Consider the following 24,695-nt stretch of genomic DNA (forward strand, 5'->3'; position numbering starts at 1 on the left):
TTTACTATTATATTAACATAAACAACGACATTTAATTTGTCAACAATAGTTGTTATTACAAAGAATTGTAAACATTTGCTGTCGAATTCATTACGACTGCAACTGTAGATGAAAGAGCAGTGTGAGTTTTTTTTTTACTTATTAAAATTAGCCTAAATGGCACAATTTTTAGTTCAGAATTTTGGTGTGACGTCTTCGAATGTAAGTGAAGAGATTGTTAAAAGAAGGCAAAGTTTGCGTAGAGGTGCGTTCTATTTATCAAATATATTTTAAGAAAAAAAAAGATATTATAAAAAAAAAAAGTGGTGGGAACATCCTGGGACCTGTCCGAAGTGACGACGGCTCCTGGAGGATCCGGAAAAATGCTGAGATCGAAGAGTTGGTGGCTGAGCCCAATATCATCGGCGTAACTAAATCCCACAGACTTCGCTGGCTCGGTCACCTACTCAGAATGGGGGAGGATCGCGTAGTCAAGGAAGCGTACTTGGGGCGACCAACCGGCCGTCGACCGATCGGGCGCCCCAGGTACCGCTGGTGTGATGTCGTGGAGGCGGACCTGCGTCGGCTGAATGCCAATTCATGGCAGGAAACCGCGCTGGATCGGGACAGGTGGCGTTCTCTCGTTTCGGAGGCCAAGATTCTTTTTGGATTTGAGCCAAAGCAGTTTGTTAGTTATAAAATACGTGGTCTCAAAACTCACAAATAAATAAATATTATAGGGGCATTCTTATACAAATTGACTAAGTCCCACGGTAAGCCAAGAAGGCTTGTGTTGTGGGTACTCAAACAACGAGATATATAATATACAAATACTTAAATACATAGAAAACGTCCATGACTCAGGAACTGCTCATCACACAAATAAATGCCCTTACCGGGATTCGAACAAATAAAAATATAGTATAATTGAAACATTACTCATACAACTATTAAAAAAAAAACCTTTAGCTTTTCTTTCGCCTATCGTGCGTGGCTAGGGTTTGCAATCCGGACCCGAAATGTATGAAATTATCTGGATCAGGTTCCACGGATCTTCCCATACATTTCAGACCTGTCGTGCAAACCTTATGCGCGGCACGTCATCATGAACCCTATCGGAATGCAGTAAGGTTAATATTGGACTGTAGCTGTCGAAAGCGTTAATATACACGTCTGCGGATAAATATGTACCTTTTATTTCTCATAATTTTGGAGCAGTCTATATAAATAAAATAAATATTGTTATTAAGAATAATAAGAATAAGAAATATTTATTAGCACAAAAAGTTACAAAATTTAGATTAATATTTAATTGTACTCACATAGAAAATTGCGCTAAAAGGTCTTCACTCAGCTTGATGTCCCGAAGTTAGTCTTACGACACACTACGGGACGCTGGTTTTCAGTGAAGCCTGGTAAAACTAAAACTAAGTATAAAACTAGAACTATACCTTAAATTAAGCTTAGAATAAATTTAAAAGTGGGAAAATTACTATGCTATTAAAGTTATTGTATCTCCTTGGATTTCACGGGCCTATAAATCCCGGTCTTTTGATAGGCTTGCGTGGGGATATAGATCCAACACGTAGAGGCCCCTTGGAGAGCTTTAATGTCATGTAGAACGCCTGCTGGAACCCGTTCACAGGCGCAACAATAGACACCCATGAACCGGTCGCAGCAGGCATTGGGACTATTGTAGTAAAAATGAACAGTATAACGGTCTATGGATTGAAGTTTGGGAGGACAATGAGACTGGGTTATTGCAAAGACGTCCGGACACCTGCCATAACAATGTTTCCACTAGTTATCGAGGCAGGCGGTGACTCGCCGCCCACTAGATGGGTCCTTGAAAATGCCGTCGTGAAGACGACCATGAGCAACACCGGTGTGAGCGGCTCAGGGGTGTCGAGAGGTGTACGCCGCTTTCTACCCAGTGGCTGATAACAGCCACTGTGCCAACTCGCGTCTTATGCAAGTTTTCACTTCCACCCCTGGAGCATTTAGCTCTAACGACTCCTCTCTGGACGGCCAATGAAGGCAAGCCAGAGCTGAGAGACCTGCAGGTCCCCTTGGGGTCCACTCCGACCGACGAAGACACGCCGGAGACGGAGACCCTGGCCGACTCTCGGGAGTACTCGGGTCCGTGGGGTCGTTACTCCCCAACAGCTATTAAAGTTATTATTAGTTCAAGTCTCACCCAAGACAGTAATTTTTCCACTTTTAAATTTATTCTAAGCTTAATATCATCGTTTGCAGACGTTTCTGCTTGTTACAAATTAATTTAATATCGTTATTTAATATTGAAATCGCGAAACGTCTGTTTGACGTAACTGGTGACCGAAGAGCCGGCGTCTTCCTCGCACAACGTATCAGTTTTTTTTTTTTTTTTTTTTTTCATTTATTTTTCAAAGGCAGTGTTGCGATACAACGAGGAAATGCCGCCAGCATCCTTGGTACAATGCCTCAAGGGCCTATTTTAGATATAAGCTAGTTATAGTAATCATCTGTATATATCCATTGTTAGCGACGTGCTCAAAATGGGTTTTTTCTCTTTATTTTAATTTATTTTAATATGGTGGTACTCTCATAATCTGTACAATGTTAGTTTTAAGCTGAAATTTGAAGGTACATATATATATACGTGTGACGCAGCGACAAGGTTCCAACGGTTTTGTTTTTTGATCACGCGTCAGTCGGCTTGTCTATCCGCGCGCGACACACGTACATATCGCTCTCATATAAAATTCACGTGGTGTCTGTAACTTTTGGAAATTAAACTGTTTTTCGTAATCCGTATTTCGAGTTTGTATTGTGGAACACCTACAGCGTCAACATCCATTATGTATATTGTTATTGAAAATAAATATTATGATATTGTTATTATTACACAAATTGACTAAGTCCCACAGTAAGCTCAATAAGGCTTGTGTTGTAGGTACCTACATGGGTCATTTGTAGTTTTACATGTATGTAAAATGTATAATTGTTGGTGCAATAAAGAATATTTACTTGCTTACTTATACTTACTTACCTAGACAACCTGTATAAAAGTAACTATTTCGTTTCAGTTCAAGAAATCAACTCGTCAGAGCGCGATCAGTTCTGGTTAAAAGAAGAACAGGAAGAGAAGAAGAGAGTAGAAGCAGAAAGAAAAAGGAGAGAAGAGGTAAAATAATAAAAATAAATTAAGGCAATTTGATGTATATTAACCACAGCTATATAAATATTATAGGACATTATTACACAAATTGACTAAGTCCCACAGTAAGCTCAATAAGGCTTGTGTTGTGGGTACTCAAACAACGATATATATAATATATAAATATTTATAAATACTTAAATACATAGAAAACACCCATGACTCAGGAACAAATATCCATGTTCATCACACGAATAAATAACCTTCCCAGGATTTGAACCCGGGACCATCAGCTTCATAGGCAGAGTCAGTACCCACTAGGCCAGACCGGTCGTTAAAAGCTTTTAAATAAATGTATGGAATTGATTTTTCGCTCAATCAAAAACTCGAAAAAAGCCAAACGAAGAAACATAGCTATGGCTAATACGCCATAAATTGTGTAAAAATATTTTCCATGGTGTCAATATCCAGGGAGGAAAATGGGGACTACGTTTGTATGAATCTGTCCTCCACTGGATATTCAGTGTTTGTATTGTAAAATTATGTCTAACGATTTTATACTCAACAGTACTTAGCAATTCAAAACTGTTCAGACTTTTTTAATGATATATTTTAGGAAAAGAGGAAGGCAGAAGAGGATGCCAGGAGAAAAGAAGAAATAGCTGCCCAGAGGAGAGCTAAGGTTGAAGAACAGAAGTAAGTGATGGACTTATTCTTTCTACCCTTAGTTTGGCAACGTTGGTTAGGGTATAGATAAAGTCACTCTTACCACTAGGCTACCTGTTGTGAGCAATGTAGCAAGGTTTTATACAGGTTGAAATGTTAACTACCAGCCATACTCTGCGTAGGGACTGTATAGGTCATACTGAGCAACTTTTATTATGGAACCATTGCCGTAATCGCGAAAAATAAAATGGCTACAGGCATGTTCTGTGTGAGTTAGAAATATTAGTTATTTTGTGTGTCATAGCGCTTCTCGTTTTGTTCTATGTTAGTTAACAATAAATTGTATTTATTAGTCGAGCCGCCTACGCCTCTCGAGGAAATTGCAAGCAGCTCGGTCTCTGTGGAGTTGTGGATTTGCTTCGGCCTCATTGCCTCGGGCGAGGCAAGTTCTCCTGCTGAGCTGTTTCTCGCGGCAATTTCCTCGCGAGGCGGCTCGATCTGTGTAGACCCGCTTATTCATTTAAACTATTAATCTAGTGTAACTGGATCAGGCATGAGGGGTGGGTGGAAATGACCGATCGGGATAGTATTTTCGGTAGGAGTAGAAGGGAAAGCGCTATTATTGTTTGTCCTTGTCACAGTCTCATTTTTTTATTCCCCGCCGTAAATTTTAGTACGGTATATGGTGGGCAATAAATTACCCAATCAAATTACGTAAGTTGTTTTTGGTATTTTGTTAGCAATATTAAAATAGGTTTTTAATTTTGTCGCATTGCGTGTGTTCTGTCCCTCACTTACACTGCTTACAGCGCATCTATAGGATTTTACCATCTATGATTTAAGCTTATATTTGATTACAATTTTATCTCTACCAACATTTTCGTCATATCTAAGGACTATTTCCTATTTTCGCAGAGTGGCGAGTCCGGACCCAACGAGTCCCACCGGCGTGTCGACAAGCGAGGCACTCAGGAGGCAGAGGTCGCAGGAGGCGAGGCAACTTATCGGAACGTCTACGGCCTCTGCCAGGGCTCTGTTCCAACAGAACTTGGCTCAGGGACAACTCACTCCCAAGTAAGTTAGCCATCCATCCGTGAGTTTTGGTCTCGCAAATTTACAAAGCTTTGAAAATTGTGTCATAAAGTGTACATAATAAAATCGGTTGAGAATTGAGAAATGCGGCCTATTAAAGAGAACAGCATTATATTGTTGGTATGTAAGATAGATCAACAATATAATGCTTTGAAACCTTATTTTAGTAAATTTTAAAACACTCTTTACGCTTGTAGCACAATTTGGCATCTAATGCTTTCCCGATTGTCAATATGTGACAAGTGGTAAACAAACTTTTGTCCCGTTATAGAACAACATTTTTTTTAATTATTCTGCAGATCCAACAGCATACCAGAGAAGCCTGTCCGTAGCTCCGTCATCGCACAGCGCATCAACACGTTCACACAACCACAGCCCACCTCGCTGCCCCCCCTGTCCCCCTCCGCGCGCGTCCACAAGATCCCCCCCACCGACCCACAGGAACCCAAAACTAGCCCCCTCAAAAACATAGACAAAATAAAAATGAGCCTAGAAAGTCCCTCGCAAATACAATACGAACCTATAATAGATCCCACGGTCGATTTAAGTCCCAGTACCGAAAACGAGCCGACTTCCTTCAGTGCCATAAATTACGCGGAACTTAATGATAATGAGTACAGACCTATAGCCGATTCGCTAAAACAGAGTGAACCTATGATTAAACAAAACATCTTAGAAAATGATATGTTCGACGCGTCATATTCGAGTTCAAACGAAAACGATGATGATGATAGTGACAATAAGTTTAGTACTATCAAGAGATCGCCGTATAGTAAGAATAATATAGCGGAGGAAAATGGGAAAGCGGAGCTGAGCAGGCAGAATACTGTTATAGAGAATGTTAATTATAAGAAGGAGGCGAACGGGACTAATACTAGCGATGGTGAGTGATTATTTACGTAAGTTTAATGTCCGATTTTTAACACGCTTTTATTAGGTCGACCTGTATGTAACTATGTAATGGAAACTAAGGTAAGTCACTAATTTAACCATCTTCCAAGGATCGTAGCGTCATGAAAATTGGCAGCTGTGTGTAGTTCTGATGACAATACAATAATATGGTACTGTCGAACTGATCTGATGATGGAGCCGGAAGATATGAACTGGAACTTCATGATGGAACATCGTATCATAGCTGTGTTTGGATTTGTTAGAAAAGTCTTGTAATGAACTTTGACCACGATTAGGTTTCAAGGTCTGATGATGAAGCCGGAAGATAGGCACTGGCATTCCATGAGAGAATATCGTATCATAAGCGTGTTTTTCTAGTGTTTTTTGAACTATTTATTAAGTTATCTTTGACTAAGTAGTCTAATATCAAATAAAACAGTTTTTAATTGTAATATAGAGGTAAAGTTTAAGAAGAAAACGTGCCCCGTAGTTTGACAGCCAAAACATGTGGTGCTTTACGGCGTTATGTTTTGTGGTCGTTGAATTGTCAAATGATCAAGGGTCTGAGACCGGTCAAATTTCTAATCCGTTGTCATGTACTTGGCGCAAAACGTTTTAATTTCGGTTTCGTTCGTAATCTTTAAACCGGTTTATAGGCGAACATTACAATAAAGTTCTTGTCAAATTACCGGTTTGGAACAATAAAAACCGGTTCCTTCCTATGTCGGTGTCTTTGTTGAGCGGCACACCACCAGGCCGGCCGGCCGTCTCGTCGAATAAACCGGTTTAATCTTATGAAAGTTCGGAGTAAAACTGAAATAAATCGGTATTTACCGATGTTTTTAAAACCGGTTCCGAGCCTTTCAAATGACAACATTGTTACCAACCAGAGTTACCGCATAATGTACGGCCCTGTACAGCTCTGTACAGTAGCTGTCAAATTCAAAGCATGAACGACATCTAAAGAAATCAATTAACCTTTGGTATGACTAAATGTTGAAAAAACACTTACAAAGGAGAATGGGCAATTTGTCCCATGGATGTATACTGTTGAGACATATCTCGTTTGAAAGGGTTTACTCTTAGCATTATTTTATTGTATGACACCAACTTTGGATAACGTGCAGGGACTGAGCAATTAAAAAAAAAGAGTGGCGAATATAAACTGTTGTTTTACAAAGTACTTGTTACGTAGCCGGTTGTTAGGTGTTTTGTATGAAAGAATATGAGAAATTCTAGATTTCTGTTTACCACTACTTACGTTTAAGTACGTACAGGGCTGGAATTAGTTGATATAACATATGCTTAAATTAAAAATACTGCTATTAAACACTGAAACTTGCTTGTATACTCAAGCCATATATATCATTTAAAAGACATTTTTATAAGGTATTTTAATATATATATACTTGCACTCAAATGCTTGCAGGGGCGGTAATAAAACGAGTTTTTTCGTTAATTAATTGTGGTAAATGCCGCTTTGTTTGTTCTACCTGGCACTAGATGGAGCCTTGGTAGCAGTTTGGGTAATTTTTACTATTGGTATATACAATTGAGTCATATCCTATTTGGAAGGTCTTCAATTAAGCATTAATTACTTATATGACACCAAAGACCGAAAGTGTCCAGGGAAGATGATATTAATAATTTTGATCATGCGCTGCGGCGTAAACTGGAACTAAAAAATGTCATTCATATAGAGTTACTTTTGTAACCATTTACATCACTTTGCATGCCTGAAATATAATGAAAAAGTAATTTATATATTTTTTTAAATTATTACTACTCAATAAATGGCACTAAACTACTTAATTATGATTTTTCAAATCCTCTCTAGTACTGACATCTTGCGTGCAATAGGAGAACCGAATGAGCGGCAAATGCTGGATCCGTATAGTCGCTTATAAACGCTAAAAATGTCACCGAAGAATAAGTTTGTTTAATTCGGAACTTTGACAATAAAACGAGTGGTTACCTTGAACTAGTAAGTTTCGTCTATTTATCTCTCTTGCTCTTACATATTCGAGTGATAAAGGTAGAAAAAGCATTACATTTTTTAAAGTTCGCGTTATGTCCCGCTAGAAACGTTATATAAACTTATTATTAAACATGAAATAAGATTCCTAAGCAATAAGTAGGTAAGTAAATGTATTTATGGAGTAGTTGGAGTACCATAATTAGCAGCAAGAAAATAAATCTAAGTTTATATGTTACGATAAAATAAATCGTATAAAGGTACTATGTACATACTTGTTTTGTCTCTCTGCAGGAAAATTGTGTAAAAGTGAAACATTTGAGATTGCGTCGCGGTTCAAAGCAACGTTTCCTTCGTTTGCCATATGAAGCAGGATTAAATTGTGTAGTTTTAAGTTCTCATGTAAGTGAATTGTCAAATTCTTAGTGAGAATAAAGAATCTTAAACCTAAAATTAACGCAGTGAATACAATAAAAGCATCAGCGACTCTTAACTGCTTGCCAAGCTAAGATAGTAGCTGTATTTCGTTCCATTATATATACATATGAAATAAAAACTTTTGAATACATTTAACACCTTTATTTCATATAAATTGAAAAATAACTGACGGCATACATTTTCTTCACGGTCGCACAAATATTAGCAGGATGAGTCGACAAGTTAATTTAAAGCAAGCATTGGTGAATAGGTGCATCCAGATCCAGATAAGAGAATGCATGGTTATTGCGCCAATCTCGGATCATTTGCGATTGGTTTGCTAAGGGCACCGCTAGCTGGTGCGGATGCACAGAGCACTTATACATACTTTATTAAATAAAAACTTTTGAATACATTTAACATCTTTATTTCATATAAATTGAAAAATAAGTGACGGCATAGATTTTCTTCACGGTCGCACAAATATTATCAGGACGAGTCGACAAGTTACTTTAAAGCAAGCATTTTGGTGAATAGGTGCATCCAGATCCAGATAAGGGAATGCATGGTTATTGCGCCAATCTCGGACCATTTGCGATTAGTTTGCTAGCTGAAGCGGGTTAACGAAAAACAGTAACTGGCGACGCTAGCTGGCGCAGACGCGTGCGACGAATTTTACCTACAAAGGCACCCGCGCACGTGCACCCGCTCCGTGCAGTCGCGCCAGCTAGCAAACGCCCTTAACCTTTTGAACGCCAAGAATACCTTAAGGCGTCGTAACTAGCTATGCTCAAAGCGTCATAAATACATTATAGCTGATATAGCCGCTGTCAGAGTAACCTTCACACTTTCAAGTAAGGTTTAGGGCATAGGGCGTCCGCAACGTCGCGCGTGTGCATGGAGCGGGCGTGCGGCTTAGAGCTCGTTCCCACTATGTCGGATGTCGTGGCGATTTTTAATCGTGTGTCGTTGCCGCTGTTCTCACTATGTCGGATGTCGGATCCGGATTTCAATCGGGTATCGGCGGTACTGTTCCCACTAGTCGTTTGTCGTGCACGATCGCAGCTGGCGTGTATTTTTCGAGTGGGTAGCGAGGCTTAGTACAAGATGAACGTCGACGAAATGTTTGTGGTTTTGTATTATTTGCGAAAGAAACGATTAGAGGCAGTTAAAAAAGGAGATATTGGGTACACCCAATTCTCAGGGAAAGATTTACCTTATGAATATTTCAGAATTTGATAGCTGAATTAAGAAGCGATCGCAACGACGCGGCAGCGACGCGCGGGTGTGTGAGGGGGTGCCGCGCGGGCGGCGCGGGCGAAATCGTTCCGACATCCGACAAAATGTGAACAGCGCTATATTCACTCGTACGCGAGCGAGACACGACACGATTTTTTTCCGGGCTGGGAGGGCTGGCAAAACGCACGACATTTTATGTCGTATCCGACACAAAATCGTTGTCGGACGAGTGTGAACAGCTTCATATAAAATGTTCTGCCAGTGGAACGTACGATTAAAAATCGCCACGACATCCGACATAGTGGGAACGAGCTCTTACAGTATGAGCAACGCTAACTGGCGCGGACGCGTGCGACTGATTTTACTTACAAAGGCACCTGCGCGTGTTTGCCCGCTCCGTGCACTAGCGCCAGCTAGCAAACGCCCTTAACCTTTTGAACGTCAAGAACACCTAAAGGCGCCGTCACTAGACATGATTTAAGGGCCATGAACACATTAATGATTATAGCTGTTATAATTGCTGTCAAAGTCCCTAATGTAATACTCATGCACTTTCAAGCTCACTTGCGCCCGTGACCTTGGCATGTGAGTAACGTTTTTGTTATGGCGTTCAAAGGGTAAAATATCAATGTCGTAATGCGTCGCTAGCGCGTTATTTTCGAATCGCACCCGTGCTCCCGTGTTGGACTGCACACGCGGTGTACACTTCTTGTTATTGTAACCGTTTGTGCGCCTAGATAACACAAGTACACATACACAACTCGCAAAATGCTCGCGTGCTCTTGTTTATATGTAAAGTACGTCTTCTAGGGCCGTGGATTGGACCCACGCGACCGGCGGGGCGGTGAGCGGCATACATTGGTCGCAATGCAAGCTGTAAAGCTAGTGCAGTGCATGAGGGACGCGCGGCTTTCTCTCACCACATCTTTAGGTGTTCTTGCCGTTCCAAAGGCTAAAAGCACCTAATGAGGTGGCTTTACATTAGCTAGATGCCGGCCCACACGCCGATCCGGTGTGCAGGCTAAGGAAATCGCTATGTAGGCCAATTCGAAAGTGCAACTGACATTAAACCAATTTTAGAATAATATTGGAATGATACCAGTTAGCTGTCATTCGTGTGTTCATTTCGCACTTATACGCATGTATTTGTGCGAGCGAGACGCCCACAACTAACTGATATGATTCCAATATTACTCTAATATCGGTGTGCACGCCCCTTTTTATTCATAAGCAAGGTAAGATTGAACCACTATAGAAGGCAGCGAAGAGGCCGGCAATGGAACTGGTAGCGTTTGATGGAGTCAGTTTTCTGTCAAATGCAAGTTCAAATTGGCCTGACTGTCTCACTCGCACACCGGAGTAGCGTTTCATATAAGCGTACTTTGTTATATCCAATCGACCCGCTCTATTCAGTAGGTTTCATTATCTCGATCCATCAGTTAACCCTTTACCAGGCCAAGGGATATATTTCACCCACATCTTATATCGGTTACCGTAGTCAGGTTTTAACTCCAAACCACCTACAAAATATTTTGTCAATCCCTGAAAATAATATGTTATGATCTTCATTCACAACACGCTTCTAAATTGCGTAATATATCTTAGGCAGCCGTTTAAATTCACTTGAACGCTAATTTCAGTAAACTACGGAGAAATTCGATCACTTTTCATAATTTCTATGAAACAGAAGTACATAGGTCGAACAATTTTTAGATATTTTGTAGAATTTGAGTGTTGAAAGCTAATGTAATCGGAAACATTGCTAAATATTCATGCATTATTATGTATGACCAGAATTAGGATGTGGGTTGACATTATCCCATGGCCTTATTAGAGTTTAACTGTGTGGGAGCTATATTTCCCATGGCCCGGTAAATTGTCTTGTCATGTCATAAAAACTCACGTAAGTAAGTGATTTTTTTTCAGTGATTGATATAATGTTTCGTAGGAGATTTGGAGTTAAACCTTGACTATTATAACCGATATAAGATGTGGGTGGAATATATCCCTTGGCCTGATCAAGAATATAATAAGACAAAATCTAGTATGACAGTTCATTACTTAGACAGGCGATGGGATAACCTTAACCCACATTTTTATTTCTGGTTTAAAGGAAGATCTCCGACGTTCATAAATACATTTTTTACAAGGCGTTCAATACGGTTGCAACAGAATATAAAGTACGTATTAAGACACGCTGGTTCTTCGGGGCCTGGTAAAGGGTTAAGTAACAATCTCTTCAATCTGGTGGATCGAGATGGTGGATCCTACTGGACAGATGGAACCTATGGATAAGAAAACGTTATGCTCAACAATTTGGTAGCAGAAGCGATGTGATTTTTTAAAATCGCGACTGTGTCGTTGACATAATATATCTGAGGACGGGCCTTACGGGCAATAAGAATGGGGCCAGTACAGCGGTGTTACGCACACGAGTTTGAGCCAATCGTGCAGTCTAACGCCACAAGTACCACAACGTGATTGGTTGATGAGTTCGCATTATGCACGCGATTGATCGCATCTAGTTGCGTTAGACAGCACGATTGGCTCGAATTTGTGAATGACACAGCTGAACTAGCACTATCGTTATTGCCCCTAAGGTCGGTCCTTAGATATATGGTAAGCGTCAGGATGGCAGTGGACCTCGGCGAATTTCAAAGAAATATTTATAAACATATTGTACTTTCTGTGTACCTCAGTGTACCTTTAATATAAACCAGTGTACCTTTCCCCAAAACGAGATATTTTACAAAACGGTCCACCCGCCAACCTGACGTCAGGATGGCGGGTGGACCTATGAAATCTTGCATTATACCGCACTAAAAGTATGCAGTTATATTGTGCATGAGCTTAGCCTAGCTTGTTTTGGGGAGAGGTACACCGGTTTCTATTTCTATTTACAGAGGTACACTGAAGGTACAGTCACCATCATATATATCGGAGCGGCCAAGGTACCCACGAATATCTGAACATGCCTCTACTGTCAAGAGGTTAGAGTGCGTGTTTAGAGATCTTTGAGCACCTCGGCCACTCCGATATATCTGATGGCGACTGTACCATATAACTGCATACTTTTAGTGCGGTATAATGCAAGATTTCATAGGTCCAACCGCAATCCTGACGTCAGAATGGCGGGTGGACTTTTTCTTAACCCTTTACCAGGCCCCGAAGAACCAGCGTGTCTTAATACGTACTTTATATTCTGTTGAAACCGTATTGAACGCCCTGTAAAAAATGTATTTATGAACGTCGGAGATCTTCCTTTAAACCAGAAATAAAAATGTGGGTTAAGGTTATCCCATCGCCTGTCTAAGTAATGAACTGTCATACTAGATGTTGTCTTATTATATTCTTGATCAGGCCAAGGGATATATTCCACCCACATCTTATATCGGTTATAATAGTCAAGGTTTAACTCCAAATCTCCTACGAAACATTATATCAATCACTGAAAAAAAATCACTTACTTACGTGAGTTTTTATGACATGACAAGACAATTTACCGGGCCATGGGAAATATAGCTCCCACACAGTTAAACTCTAATAAGGCCATGGGATAATGTCAACCCACATCCTAATTCTGGTCATACACAATAATGCATGAATATTTAGCAATGTTTCCGATTACATTAGCTTTCAACACTCAAAATCTACAAAATATCAAAAAATTGTTCGACCTATGTACTTCTGTTTCATAGAAATTATGAAAAGTGTTCGAATTTATCCGTAGTTTACTGAAATTAGCGTTCAAGTGAATTTAAACGGCTGCCAAAGATATATTACGCAATTTAGAAGCGTGTTGTGAATGAAGATCATAAAATAATATTTTCAGGGATTGACAAAATATTTTGTAGGTGGTTTGGAGTTAAAACCTGACTACGGTAACCGATATAAGATGTGGGTGAAATATATCCCTTGGCCTGGTAAAGGGTTAAATATCTCGTTTTGGGTTAGGTACACAGAAGGTACAGTATGTTTATAAATACTTACTTACTGCTATGGCGCAGCGACCCGAAGTGGATCTTGGCCTCCGACACCAAAGACCGCCATGCTTCTCTGTCCAAAACCGTTTCCATCTAGTCGACGGCGCAGAGTTCGCTAAGGTCTTTTTGCATTTCATCTCTCCAGCGGGACCTACCTAGGACGTCTAGACGGTCTTCGGCCATTTGGAACTTCAGAGTACGCCCTCCAGGCGACTCCAGGCTGCACGATCCTCACCCATCTGGACTACGTGCCTGAGTCATCGGAGTCTGGCAGCGCGAAAAATCCTAGGACTCACACGTGGAGAGGATGGAACCTGGAGACTCCACAGGAATCAGGAGATTGAAGATCTGGTGTCCGAGCCGGACGTCATTGGATGTTTATAAATATTTCTTTGAAATTCGCTGAGGTCCACCCGCCATCTAGACGCCAGATGTCAATGCCGAGTGCGACCGCCCTTAAAGCGGTGTATTATCTCTAGTCTCTCCAATATGTTCTCCTGGTGGGTCCACGGGGTTTATTTAGCGGGTCTACGTGTACCTAATTATTTTTACCATGGGCCGACCATGAACACGATTCTATTTTGAAAACGTTACCCGCGTAGCTACTTCAGTCTTAGGCTGTATATATTCTACACCACGTTCACAAAAGATTGATATTTTAGGTAAAAACTCACATTTCGCTATATTTGTCCATAGTAAATACTAATTCAAAAACTACTGTAGGGCCTAAAATCTTCTGTGATAGTAATGTAGAAATAAATACTGTTGACAGGCGGTCAACGGTATTTAGTACAATAATTACACTGAAACAATTCGTATAGAATACAGAACCTATGAATAATATATATCTAGAGAATCTAACTTTAATGCAATACTATAATTGAACAAAAGAAATACATTAGTACGAGTAGTACGATTAACCTATATGTCTATTTTTAATAGGTTCTGTATTCTATGGCCATTAATTATGCTTTATTTTTCAACTTTCTTTGACTACACACAAGTACACATTATATTTGCTTTTTTCTTGAACTTTATCTTGCCCATGTTCGATTCTTCTTATGTCGATGCATCCTCATTATTTCCGTATGGTTTCTGAAAATACAATAACAGTTTTTGTATTGTTTTCTAATACCTATGTTTGAAGTCGGTTTCCTATTTTTAAGAGAAGTTTTTTTTTCATGTAAGTACCGTCAAGTGGGGTAAATTAGAGCAGATGGGATACCTATCGACAATTATGTCAATAAACAGTTTTACGTTCCATCAAGAATTGAGAGGTTGCCTCAATTCCTCATGGAACCCATGATGTAAGCTAGACCTTTACACAAATATTCCTTAAACCTCGTTAAGCAAGTAGCTTCTTTACAAACATAACAAAGAAGACAAATCGTCTAGCGTGAAATACGCATCGTTAAAGAGTTATTTTCTGGTCCTGATCAGAAGTTCCACTTCTTCAAATAGCACTTTTTTGAATGGCAATGCCTGGTCTGTTGATGAAACTAAAAAACGCCTATAAGATTTGGGGAGTTCCCTTAATTCCTCGTGGTTTTGTCAAAAATAGGACCATCTTGGAACTATATACCCACTTTCAAACGATAACTAATTTTCAACATTGGTTCAGAAAGTTTTTGAAGTCGGTTAAAAAGTAGTATCTTTACAATACTTTCCTTTTACTAAGAAGGGATGACTACTACAATTTGCTTACTAAGTAAGTTCTTACTTACTATTAGTATCAGATTGGAGTCGGCTCGAGAGTCGATAAAATGGGCGTCGCTACCCTTTCCGGGTGGGGGGGATTTCACCGCATGAAAAAGAGACACATATAGTGAGTTCTTACTGTTCTACCAAACTACATATATAAAGTAGTCGTACTTTTTGAGCCAAATTAGTTTAATTCTACAGGTGCGACGTAATGGCCTGAAGCCCGCTCTTAGCATACCTAGTTATACTATTTGATGGATATTGGTGTCAATTTATAATACGTTTAATTATTCATTGTCTTTACCTAATTATCTTTACCTTTTGCCGACCCTTTTGCCTATGAAGTATGAAGCCGATGGTCCCGAGTTTGAATCGCGTAAGGGCATTTCTTTGTGTGATGAATACAGATATTTGTTCCAAAGGCATGCGTGTTTTCTATGTATATACGTAAATATATATTTATCTAAATAAGTATGTTTAACGTCGCCTAGTACCCATAGTACAAGCTTTTATTAGTTTGGGGCCAATCTGTGTAAGATTGTCCCTACCTATTTATTTATTTATTAACTAACGTAACCTACATTAGGTAATGAAAGCATTTTATTTTTGTAAGGGTAACAGTTTTGTTGGGATATAAAATGGTTAATGATAAAAACTAATACTTTTACCAGCATTTTAACTTTATATTCATGTATTCGAAACCTATACATTTATGACAATAACTTTTGCAAGACGATAAGATTTTTTATTCACAATAACTTGTCCGTATTCGAACTGTCTGGCTACCCGGCTGGCCGTGGCTGTGTACCCGGATTTTATACTCTGAAACTGGAACTAGTGACAGATAAGAGTCGATTGATGTTTTTTTTAAAGACACTTATACTTAAATAGAATTACTTACCTATGTTTAATTAAAAGAAAGACTACTTATACATAATAATCCTTACAGTTTTAACCTATTTAACCTACCTACCTACCTACTTTTAGTAATAGTATCAGTTCGGTTCATTTAGTAGAAATACCTGTTCTAAGAATAATGAAAAAGAAAGAAGAGTAATAAAAATAAAGAATCTGGAAGTCGTTGAGGTGTTCCGTTCTTCATCAGCAATTCTACTTCAACAAATGTCACTTTATTGAGTAAAAATGCTTGTAATATTGATGAAAATCCTAAAATGACTATATGTATGCCTATCCTATACAATATGAGAAGCTCCTTCGGTTTCTCGTAGAACCTATCATCAGAACTGGACCTTGACACAAATGTTCCTTAAAAGCCTTACATGCTATAAACGAAATAAAATAAAAAACACGCCTAAGGTAAAATACTTGTCGTTGAAGAGTTCCATTTTGCTCAATATCAGCAGTTTCACTTCATCAAATGTCACTCGTCAAATAAAAAAAACTTGATATGTTGACGAAAATCCTCAATTCCTCCCAATTGTGAATTCAAATCGATTTAAAATCCTCAATTCCTCATTGAATCCATCATCATAACTGGACCTTGACACAAATGTTTCCTAAGAACCTAGCTTGCTACAAACTTAACAAAGAATAAGAAAAGCGCGCGTTGAAGAGTTCCGTTCTGGTCAATATCACTAACTTGTTTAAATAAAAATGCTTGATATGTTGACGAGAATCCAAACATTACTGTATGTATTGTATGCCTATAAGATTTGAGGAATTTCTTCGATTTCTCATGGAACCCATCCTCAGAACTAGACCTTATGACACAAATGTCTTCAAGAACTTTACTTGCTACAAAATAAACAAATAAAACATATCGCGCGCGAATTGGCGAGTTCCATTTTGGCCAGCATCAGCTGTTGCATTTCGTCAAATGTCACTTTTTAATAAAAATGCTTGATATGTAAATAAAAATCCAGAAATTATAAGATGTCAGGAATTCCCTCGATTATTTATGAAACCCATCATCAGAACTGAACATTGATATAAATACACCTTAAGAACGTTACTCGCTACAAGCTTAATAAAGAATACAAAACGCGTGCGTTAAAAAGTTCCGTTCTGGACAACATCAGCAGTTCCACTTGATCAAATATAACTTTTTTTTAATAAAACACCTAGAGATATTGATGAAAAAAAAAACTATATGTATTTCTATAAGGTTTGAGGTGTCCATCATCAGACCTAGACACTAGACACTGGTGTCTAGCACAGATATTTCTTAAGAACCTTACTTTCTACAAACTTAAAAGTTCCGAGGAATTGTTCGGATTAATCTCTGCCGCCTCTTTCCGTCACCGCTTTACGCTACATCATTTATATCTTCACCACTTAGATGGTTGGCAATCCTCAACTGTGTATTTCTCTAGAAACTTCCTGCCTCATACAGCTAAACTATGAAATGATCTGTCGCATGCGGTATTTCCGGCCCAATACGATCTTTCAAACTTTAAGGAGAGAGCGTGTTCCTATCTTAAATGCCGGCACCGCACTTACAATCCCTATGGTGTAACAGATGTCCATGGCCAGCGGTAATTGCTTACCATCAGTTGATTCGTCTGCTAGTTTGCCTCTTATATCACAACAAACAAAAAAAGAAAAAATCTCACGCGTTGAAGAGTTCCGTTTTAGTCAACATCACTAGTTCCACTTCATCAAATGCCACTAATGTGAATAAAAAAAGCTAAAGATATTGATGAAAATCCAAAATGACTATATGCCTATAAGAATTGAGGAGAATGAGGAGTTCCCTCGCTTTCTCATGAAACACATCATCAGAACTGTACTTCGACAAAAATGTTTCTTGAGAATCTTACTCGCTACAAACTTAACAACAAAGAAAAATTGCGCGCGTTGGAGTTCCGTTTTGGTCAACATCAGTAGTTCCACATCATCAAATGTCACTTTTGTGAATAAGACTTGATAATATGTTGATGAAAATCCAATAAGTACTATATATATATATATATATACCTATAACATTTAAGAAATTCCCTCGATTCTTCATGGGACCCATCATCAGGCCTTTACCTTGACACGAATGTTCCTAAAAACCTTAGTACTTAAAACTTACTTGCTACAATCTTAACTAATAAAACAAATCGCGCGCGAGTTGGCGAGTTCCATTCTGGTCAACATCAGCTGTTACACTTAGTCAAATGACAATTTTTTAATAAAAATGCTTGATATGTAAATAAAATCCCAGAAATTATTACATGTATGCCTATAAGATTTTAGGAATTCCCTCGATTCTTCATGAAACCCATCATCAGAACTGTACTTTGACAAAAATGTTTCTTAAGAACCTTACTTGCTACAAACTTAACGAAGAAAAATTGCACGCGTTGGAGTTCCGTTCAGTAGTTCCACATCATCATATGTCACTTTTGTGAATAAAAGTTGATAATATGTTGATTAAAATCCAATAAGTACTACATTTATGCCTATAGCATTTAAGAAATTCCCTCGATTCTTCATGGGACCCATCATCAGACCTTTACCTTGACACAAATGTTCCTAGAAACCTTAATACTTAAAACTTACTTGCTACAAACTTAACTAATAAAACAAATCGCGCGCGAGTTGGTGAGTTCCATTCTGGTCAACATCAGCTGTTACTTTTAGTCAAATGACACTTTTTTAATAATAATGCTTGATATGTAAATAAAATCCCAGAAATTATTACATGTATGCCTAAAAGATTTTAGGAATTCCCTCGATTCTTCATGAAACCCATCATCAGAACTGGACATTGATGTATTAAGTACACCTTAAGAACCTTACTCACTACAAGCTTAATAAAGAATACAAAACGTGTGCGTTGAAAAGTTCCGTTCTGGAACATATCAGCAGTTCCACTTGATTAAATGTAGCTTTTTTTTAATAAAACGGACAAAGATATTGATGTAAATCCAAAAAAAAACTATATGTATTTCTATAAGGTTTGAGGTATCTATCAGACCTGGATCTAGACACAGATGTTTCTTAACAACCTTACTTTCTACAAACTTATCAGGACAAATCTATTACGGCGAGTGTTCCATCGAATTGCTCGGATTAATCCTTGCCGCCTCTTTTCGTCATCGCTCTACGCTACAACATTTTTATTTTCACCACTTAGATGGTTGGCAGTCCTCAACTGTGCATTTCTCTAGAAACTTCCTGCCTCATACAGCTAAACTATGAAATGATCTGTTGCCTGCGGTATTTCCGGACCAATACGACATTTAAAACTTTAAGAAAACAGCGTATTCCAATCTTAAAGGCCAGCACCGAACTTACAACCCCTATGGTTTAGCAGGTGTCCATGGGCGGCGGTAATCGCTTACCATCAGGTGTGACGTCTGCTCGTTTGCCTCTTATATCATAAAAAAAAAACAAAGAAGAAAAATCTCGCGCGTTCAAGAGTTCCGTTTTGGTCAACATCAGTAGTTCCACTTCATTAAATGCCACTAGTGGGAATGAAAAAGCTTAAGGTATTGATGAAAATCCAAAATGACTATATGCCTATAAGATTTGAGGTGTTCCCTCGCTTCCTCATGGAACCCATCGTCAGACCTTTACCTTGACACAAAGGTTCCTAAAAACCTTGGTACTTGAAACTTACTCGCTACAAACTTAACAAAGAAGACAAATCACGCGCGTGGAAGAGTTCCGTTTCTGATCAACATCAGCAGTTCCACTTCACCAAATGTACTTACTTACCACCCATTTATTTGAAACAGTACCTAGGTACTCCATTGTGATGCCGCCAGCTTGAAACTTCAATGGCCTCAGTGTCCGATGAACAACTTAAAAATGCTGAAAGTAATAACAATTATAATAAGTTGGGGAGTAGCGACCTTACACACCCGAGTGCTCCTGGGGAGTTCTGTTACCGGACATACAATAATAATAACAATAAATAAATATTATAGGGACATTCTTACACAAATTAACTGAGTCCCACGGCAAGCCGAGAAGGCTTGTTTTGTGGGTACTCATACAACGACATAATAATATATAATATACAAATACTTAAATACATAGAAAACATCCATGACTCAGGAACAAATATCTGTGCTCATCACACAAATAAATGCCCTTACCGGGATTCAAACCCAGGATCATCGACTTACTAGGCCAAACCGGTCGTGAAAAAAAGAGCAAAAAAAAAGAAAAATATGTCAAAAGAAAATGCGATTTGGAAACGTTATTCGCCACTTAATATATATCTGGTTCACAGCATTTATTTGGTGCTGATATAATGCCTGCAATATTACCCGAGTACATTAAAATATGAATAAATTATCATAAATTCAAAAGATGGTCCCTATAACAGTTCATTTTTACATGGAAAAATGGCTTTCATATAAAATGTTTGTCAGACATATTTTTGGAAGTATAGTACAATCATTAACTTAGAAATATAGGTAACATTTCACGAATAAAAATACGGTAACACATATTTTTAATTATTTTTTTAACTTATCCTACGCAAAATAGAATTGGAGAAACTGACATAGGGCCTATCATTCGACACGACACGTATAGTAAAGTATGAATCCGCTCTAAGTCCCCTTACATAGACAGTGGGAAGTAAAATAATTCTTGTTCTGAAAACAATAAAATGTAAAATGATTAGGTAGGACAATCCAAACTTCTAAGGTCGCGTAGATCAGAAGTAGATATGAATTTGTTCGACAATACGATAGGAAACTTTTCAGCATTTACATTGGCGCATTTTTTTCTGGAATACTATCTAAATTGCACTTTGTATATATGCTACATTTTTTATATAATTTGGAGCCTTTATTTTCCATGGAGTCGAACGCTATATAGCAGCTATACGAGAAAAAATAATACTTTGATCTTACCTACCCCATGAATAGTGAAGATCATCAAGGAGCATACTCTCTGAGATCAATGGAATGGAGTGCCTTTCGATTGGAGAAAATTATAGCGTATTAGAAATATACTATTTTGTAATTACAATGTTGAATATTTTAAATTGCGTGTTTTGACAATTATTGTTGACAATATTACATTCAGAGTCATTTTGACATAACTTTAGAAATCCATAAACTAGTCTATACTTTTTAAAATGATGGAGTAAGACTGACGAGATTACCGCGATGTATAAATGTTTTACGTCAAGTAGAATTTTGCTTTAGAGCGACATCTGGCGTTGGGTAGAAAAGTTAAGGCGTAATTAACTACAATTAATTAACTCATTAAATGGTTTTATTTTGGTCCCTGCAACGATTTGACCCCAGTTATATTATACGAAAAATAGCTTATAAAAATACTTTTCACATGATATACATGGCATTTGTATACACTCTTATTTCGCTGTGTATCAAGTAATTTTTAGAATGACGATTTTTTAAAACTGTTCATTGTGTCCCTTTAAATACTTTATCATTGGTGTTGATACAAAAAACATAAAGCATTTTTTATATTCTTTCGAATAAAATACGCTAAAACTTTTTATATCCCGCGTATAAGGAAATATAACTGCTTATATGCGCAACTTCTTTTTTTATATAGCTCGGTCCCTGCAAGTGGTCCAAGGTTGGTGCCATACAATAATATAATACTACGATTAAGAGCTTTAAAACGACATATGTCTCAACAGTATACATCCATGGGACACTCCCCATACAAAAGTGCCCATTGTCCTTTGTGAAAAATTGGTCACGTATTAGGGACATGTTCGCTCAGATTTCTGAGGAACAACATGTGTAAAATATGGTTGAATGTTTGCAGATGTGTCGCCAGAAGGCCTGGAGGAGGAAGGCACGATATACGAAGACTTGGACGACGACCCCGGTCTGACTGCGAGGGCTCTGTATGACTACCAAGCAGGTAGGTTACTGCTCTTTAAGCCTAAATGGTACCTTTATAGCACCGATTTGTGGTTCAAAAGTCTGTCTGTCTGTATGTTTTTTCTTCTCAGAGGACTTGTGATTAAATTTAAATTATTATGGAATTCTCAAGTTTGCTATGTTTTGGAATCGTGAATTTGGTTTGGTGGTTTCCTGATCATTATTACGTAAAGTTTGACGTACAAGATCGTGACGTAAAAGTCGATGATTTCTCCGAAATGAGGGTACATTTCTAGGAGACAACGACGAGTAGTTGTAGTGCGGTGACGGGTGAGAAAGGATGAAATATTTATCTTAATAAAGAGATATTCCGGCGATTTATTGTTTATAATGCCAAAGAGAAGACATGTTCGGAACGGATGATTTGTTTAAATATGGCGTGATATGGCTTCTCGGGGGTATCGAGTAACAAAATTTGTACTCTCTGGGTTAAGCGACGAGTCTTTTGTAGCACACGTGTTTTTTTTTTTTTTTTATACTACGTCGGTGGCAAACAAGCATACGGCCTGCCTGATGGTAAGCAGTCTCCGTAGCCTATACAGAGGAGTTACATGCGCGTTGCCGACCCTAACCCCACCCCTTCGTTGAGCTCTGGCAACCTTACTCACCGGCAGGAACACAACACTATGAGTAGGGTCAAGTGTTATTTGGCTCCGGTTTTCTGTAAGGTGGAGGTACTTCCCCAGTTGGGCTGGGTTGGGTTGGGTTGGGTGGGTTGTGGTCCATAGATAATATCACCGTAATTTAAATAAGACAGGACCAGCGATTCCAGTGGCGGATTTACCAGCAGGCTGAGTAGGCTCGAGCCTAGGGCGGCAGATTTTGGGGGCGGCAAATTTGGGGAACGATTTTTTTTTTTTTACCTCATAGAAATCAAAAAGATTTTTCTATGACGGTTTTCTGATGTCTTACAGATAGAAGTCTGCAACAAATTTTGTCGATGACTTTTCTCTCTCACTTGTCATTGCACATTCCGAGAGTAGCAAACTTCCATATTCTAGAGTAAAACAGCTAGTTCGCCGCCCCTCAAGCAGTAATCGGCCTCTCGCCTCTGCGCCCTTTGCCCACACTTCTTATGAGTGAAAAGAGCGCAATTGTAAAAAATATGCCCCTCTTCCCACTAACAACCCGTACATGCCAGTCTTACTACTGAACATTTTCATATTAACTATAAATAGTATTTTAAAAGATTGCTCATGGCTATATTGTGATTTTGTCTTTTTCAATTAAGCAAACATTAAAAAATAGAAATAATAATTAAGAATAAACAATTCATCGGAAACTGTGCAAAGGTCTGATTTTTTCGTGATAGCATAGAAAAAAATTACGTTTTTCCGACTTGACGGAGTCGATTATTTTTAACTGTTTTTATTTATTAACGTATAGTCGTATACCAAATGTTCATTATTGTGTAAATAGCATACGCTTTTTTTTTAATACTTGGCGTGAGCCGCTGCCGCGTCTCTTGATACATTACCCCGCCCATACATTATTGAGCTTCGATTAGCTCAAAAATATACCGAAAAATTATTTTACGTGCAATTTCAACGAAATTGTTGCATTGTAAAAATAATGTATGATATGACAATTGTTGAGGCAAGGGCGGCAAAAATTATTCAGCCTATACCTTGAAAATTTATAAATCCGCCACTGAGCGATTCACATAAAATTATGTGGACTTTCTTATATAAAGTTACGGATCTGGTACAAGGCTTTTAAGCGAAAGAAACATGACTTTACTATAGTCTGTGTCTTTAGGTATTAAAAAAAGGTAAACAAAATCTACCCTCAAATGGCACCTTAAGGCAGTTGAGGGTAGATGGAAACATTACATGATCAAATAAAGTAGGTTTAAAGTCAGGTCGTTCAGTGACAGATCCAGGCGGTTTTGTATTTGGTTGGTTAACCAATAAATATTAAAACTACCCGAAAATGTACAAATTGTTTTGTTTACCTTTTTTTAAATACCTAAAGATACGGACTATAGTTCACATACGTGCTTTTCAAACCTCAACCGTACAGGAAGCGAGGACATGTTTCGGATACCAACCCGGCCTCCGTATGTTTACAGCGGACGAATCGGAAATCACGTTCGACCCGGGCGACGTCATCACGCACATCGAGCAGGTGGACGCGGGCTGGTGGCAGGGCGTGGGGCCGGCGGGGCGGCTCGGCCTGTTCCCCGCCAACTACGTGGAGCTGCTGCCCGCGCACACGCCGGCGCGCTAGCCCGGCCCGCCCGCCCTGTCGCCCGCCCGCCCTGTCGAGCAGGCGGACGCGGGCTGGTGGCAGGGCGTGGGGCCGGCGGGGCGGCTCGGCCTGTTCCCCGCCAACTACGTGGAGCTGCTGCCCGCGCACACGCCGGCGCGCTAGCCCGGCCCGCCCGCCCTGTCGCCCGCCCGCCCTGTCGAGCAGGCGGACGCGGGCTGGTGGCAGGGCGTGGGGCCGGCGGGGCGGCTCGGCCTGTTCCCCGCCAACTACGTGGAGCTGCTGCCCGCGCACACGCCGGCGCGCTAGCCCGGCCCGCCCGCCCTGTCGCCCGCCCGCCCTGTCGAGCAGGCGGACGCGGGCTGGTGGCAGGGCGTGGGGCCGGCGGGGCGGCTCGGCCTGTTCCCCGCCAACTACGTGGAGCTGCTGCCCGCGCACACGCCGGCGCGCTAGCCCGGCCCGCCCGCCCTGTCGCCCGCCCGCCCTGTCGAGCAGGCGGACGCGGGCTGGTGGCAGGGCGTGGGGCCGGCGGGGCGGCTCGGCCTGTTCCCCGCCAACTACGTGGAGCTGCTGCC

At 39.6% G+C, this 24,695-nt stretch overlaps 1 protein-coding gene across 1 annotated transcript in view; it reads left to right on the plus strand.

Annotated features, from left to right (window-relative positions):
* The window catches only part of LOC133523826 (drebrin-like protein B), a 31,194-nt gene extending 7,048 nt beyond the window's left edge, over positions 1 to 24,146 (plus strand). The window contains exons 4-9 of the mRNA XM_061859570.1: positions 3,048 to 3,145; positions 3,735 to 3,814; positions 4,700 to 4,858; positions 5,176 to 5,759; positions 21,794 to 21,892; positions 23,984 to 24,146. Coding sequence (XP_061715554.1) covers positions 3,048 to 3,145; positions 3,735 to 3,814; positions 4,700 to 4,858; positions 5,176 to 5,759; positions 21,794 to 21,892; positions 23,984 to 24,141 — 1,178 coding nt within the window. The 3' untranslated portion in view covers positions 24,142 to 24,146. The remainder of the gene's footprint in view (positions 1 to 3,047; positions 3,146 to 3,734; positions 3,815 to 4,699; positions 4,859 to 5,175; positions 5,760 to 21,793; positions 21,893 to 23,983) is intronic.
* Positions 24,147 to 24,695: the final 549 nt, after the last annotated feature.

Source organism: Cydia pomonella, chromosome 12 (assembly GCF_033807575.1).
Source record: "Cydia pomonella isolate Wapato2018A chromosome 12, ilCydPomo1, whole genome shotgun sequence".
NCBI classification, from domain to species: domain Eukaryota; kingdom Metazoa; phylum Arthropoda; class Insecta; order Lepidoptera; family Tortricidae; genus Cydia; species Cydia pomonella.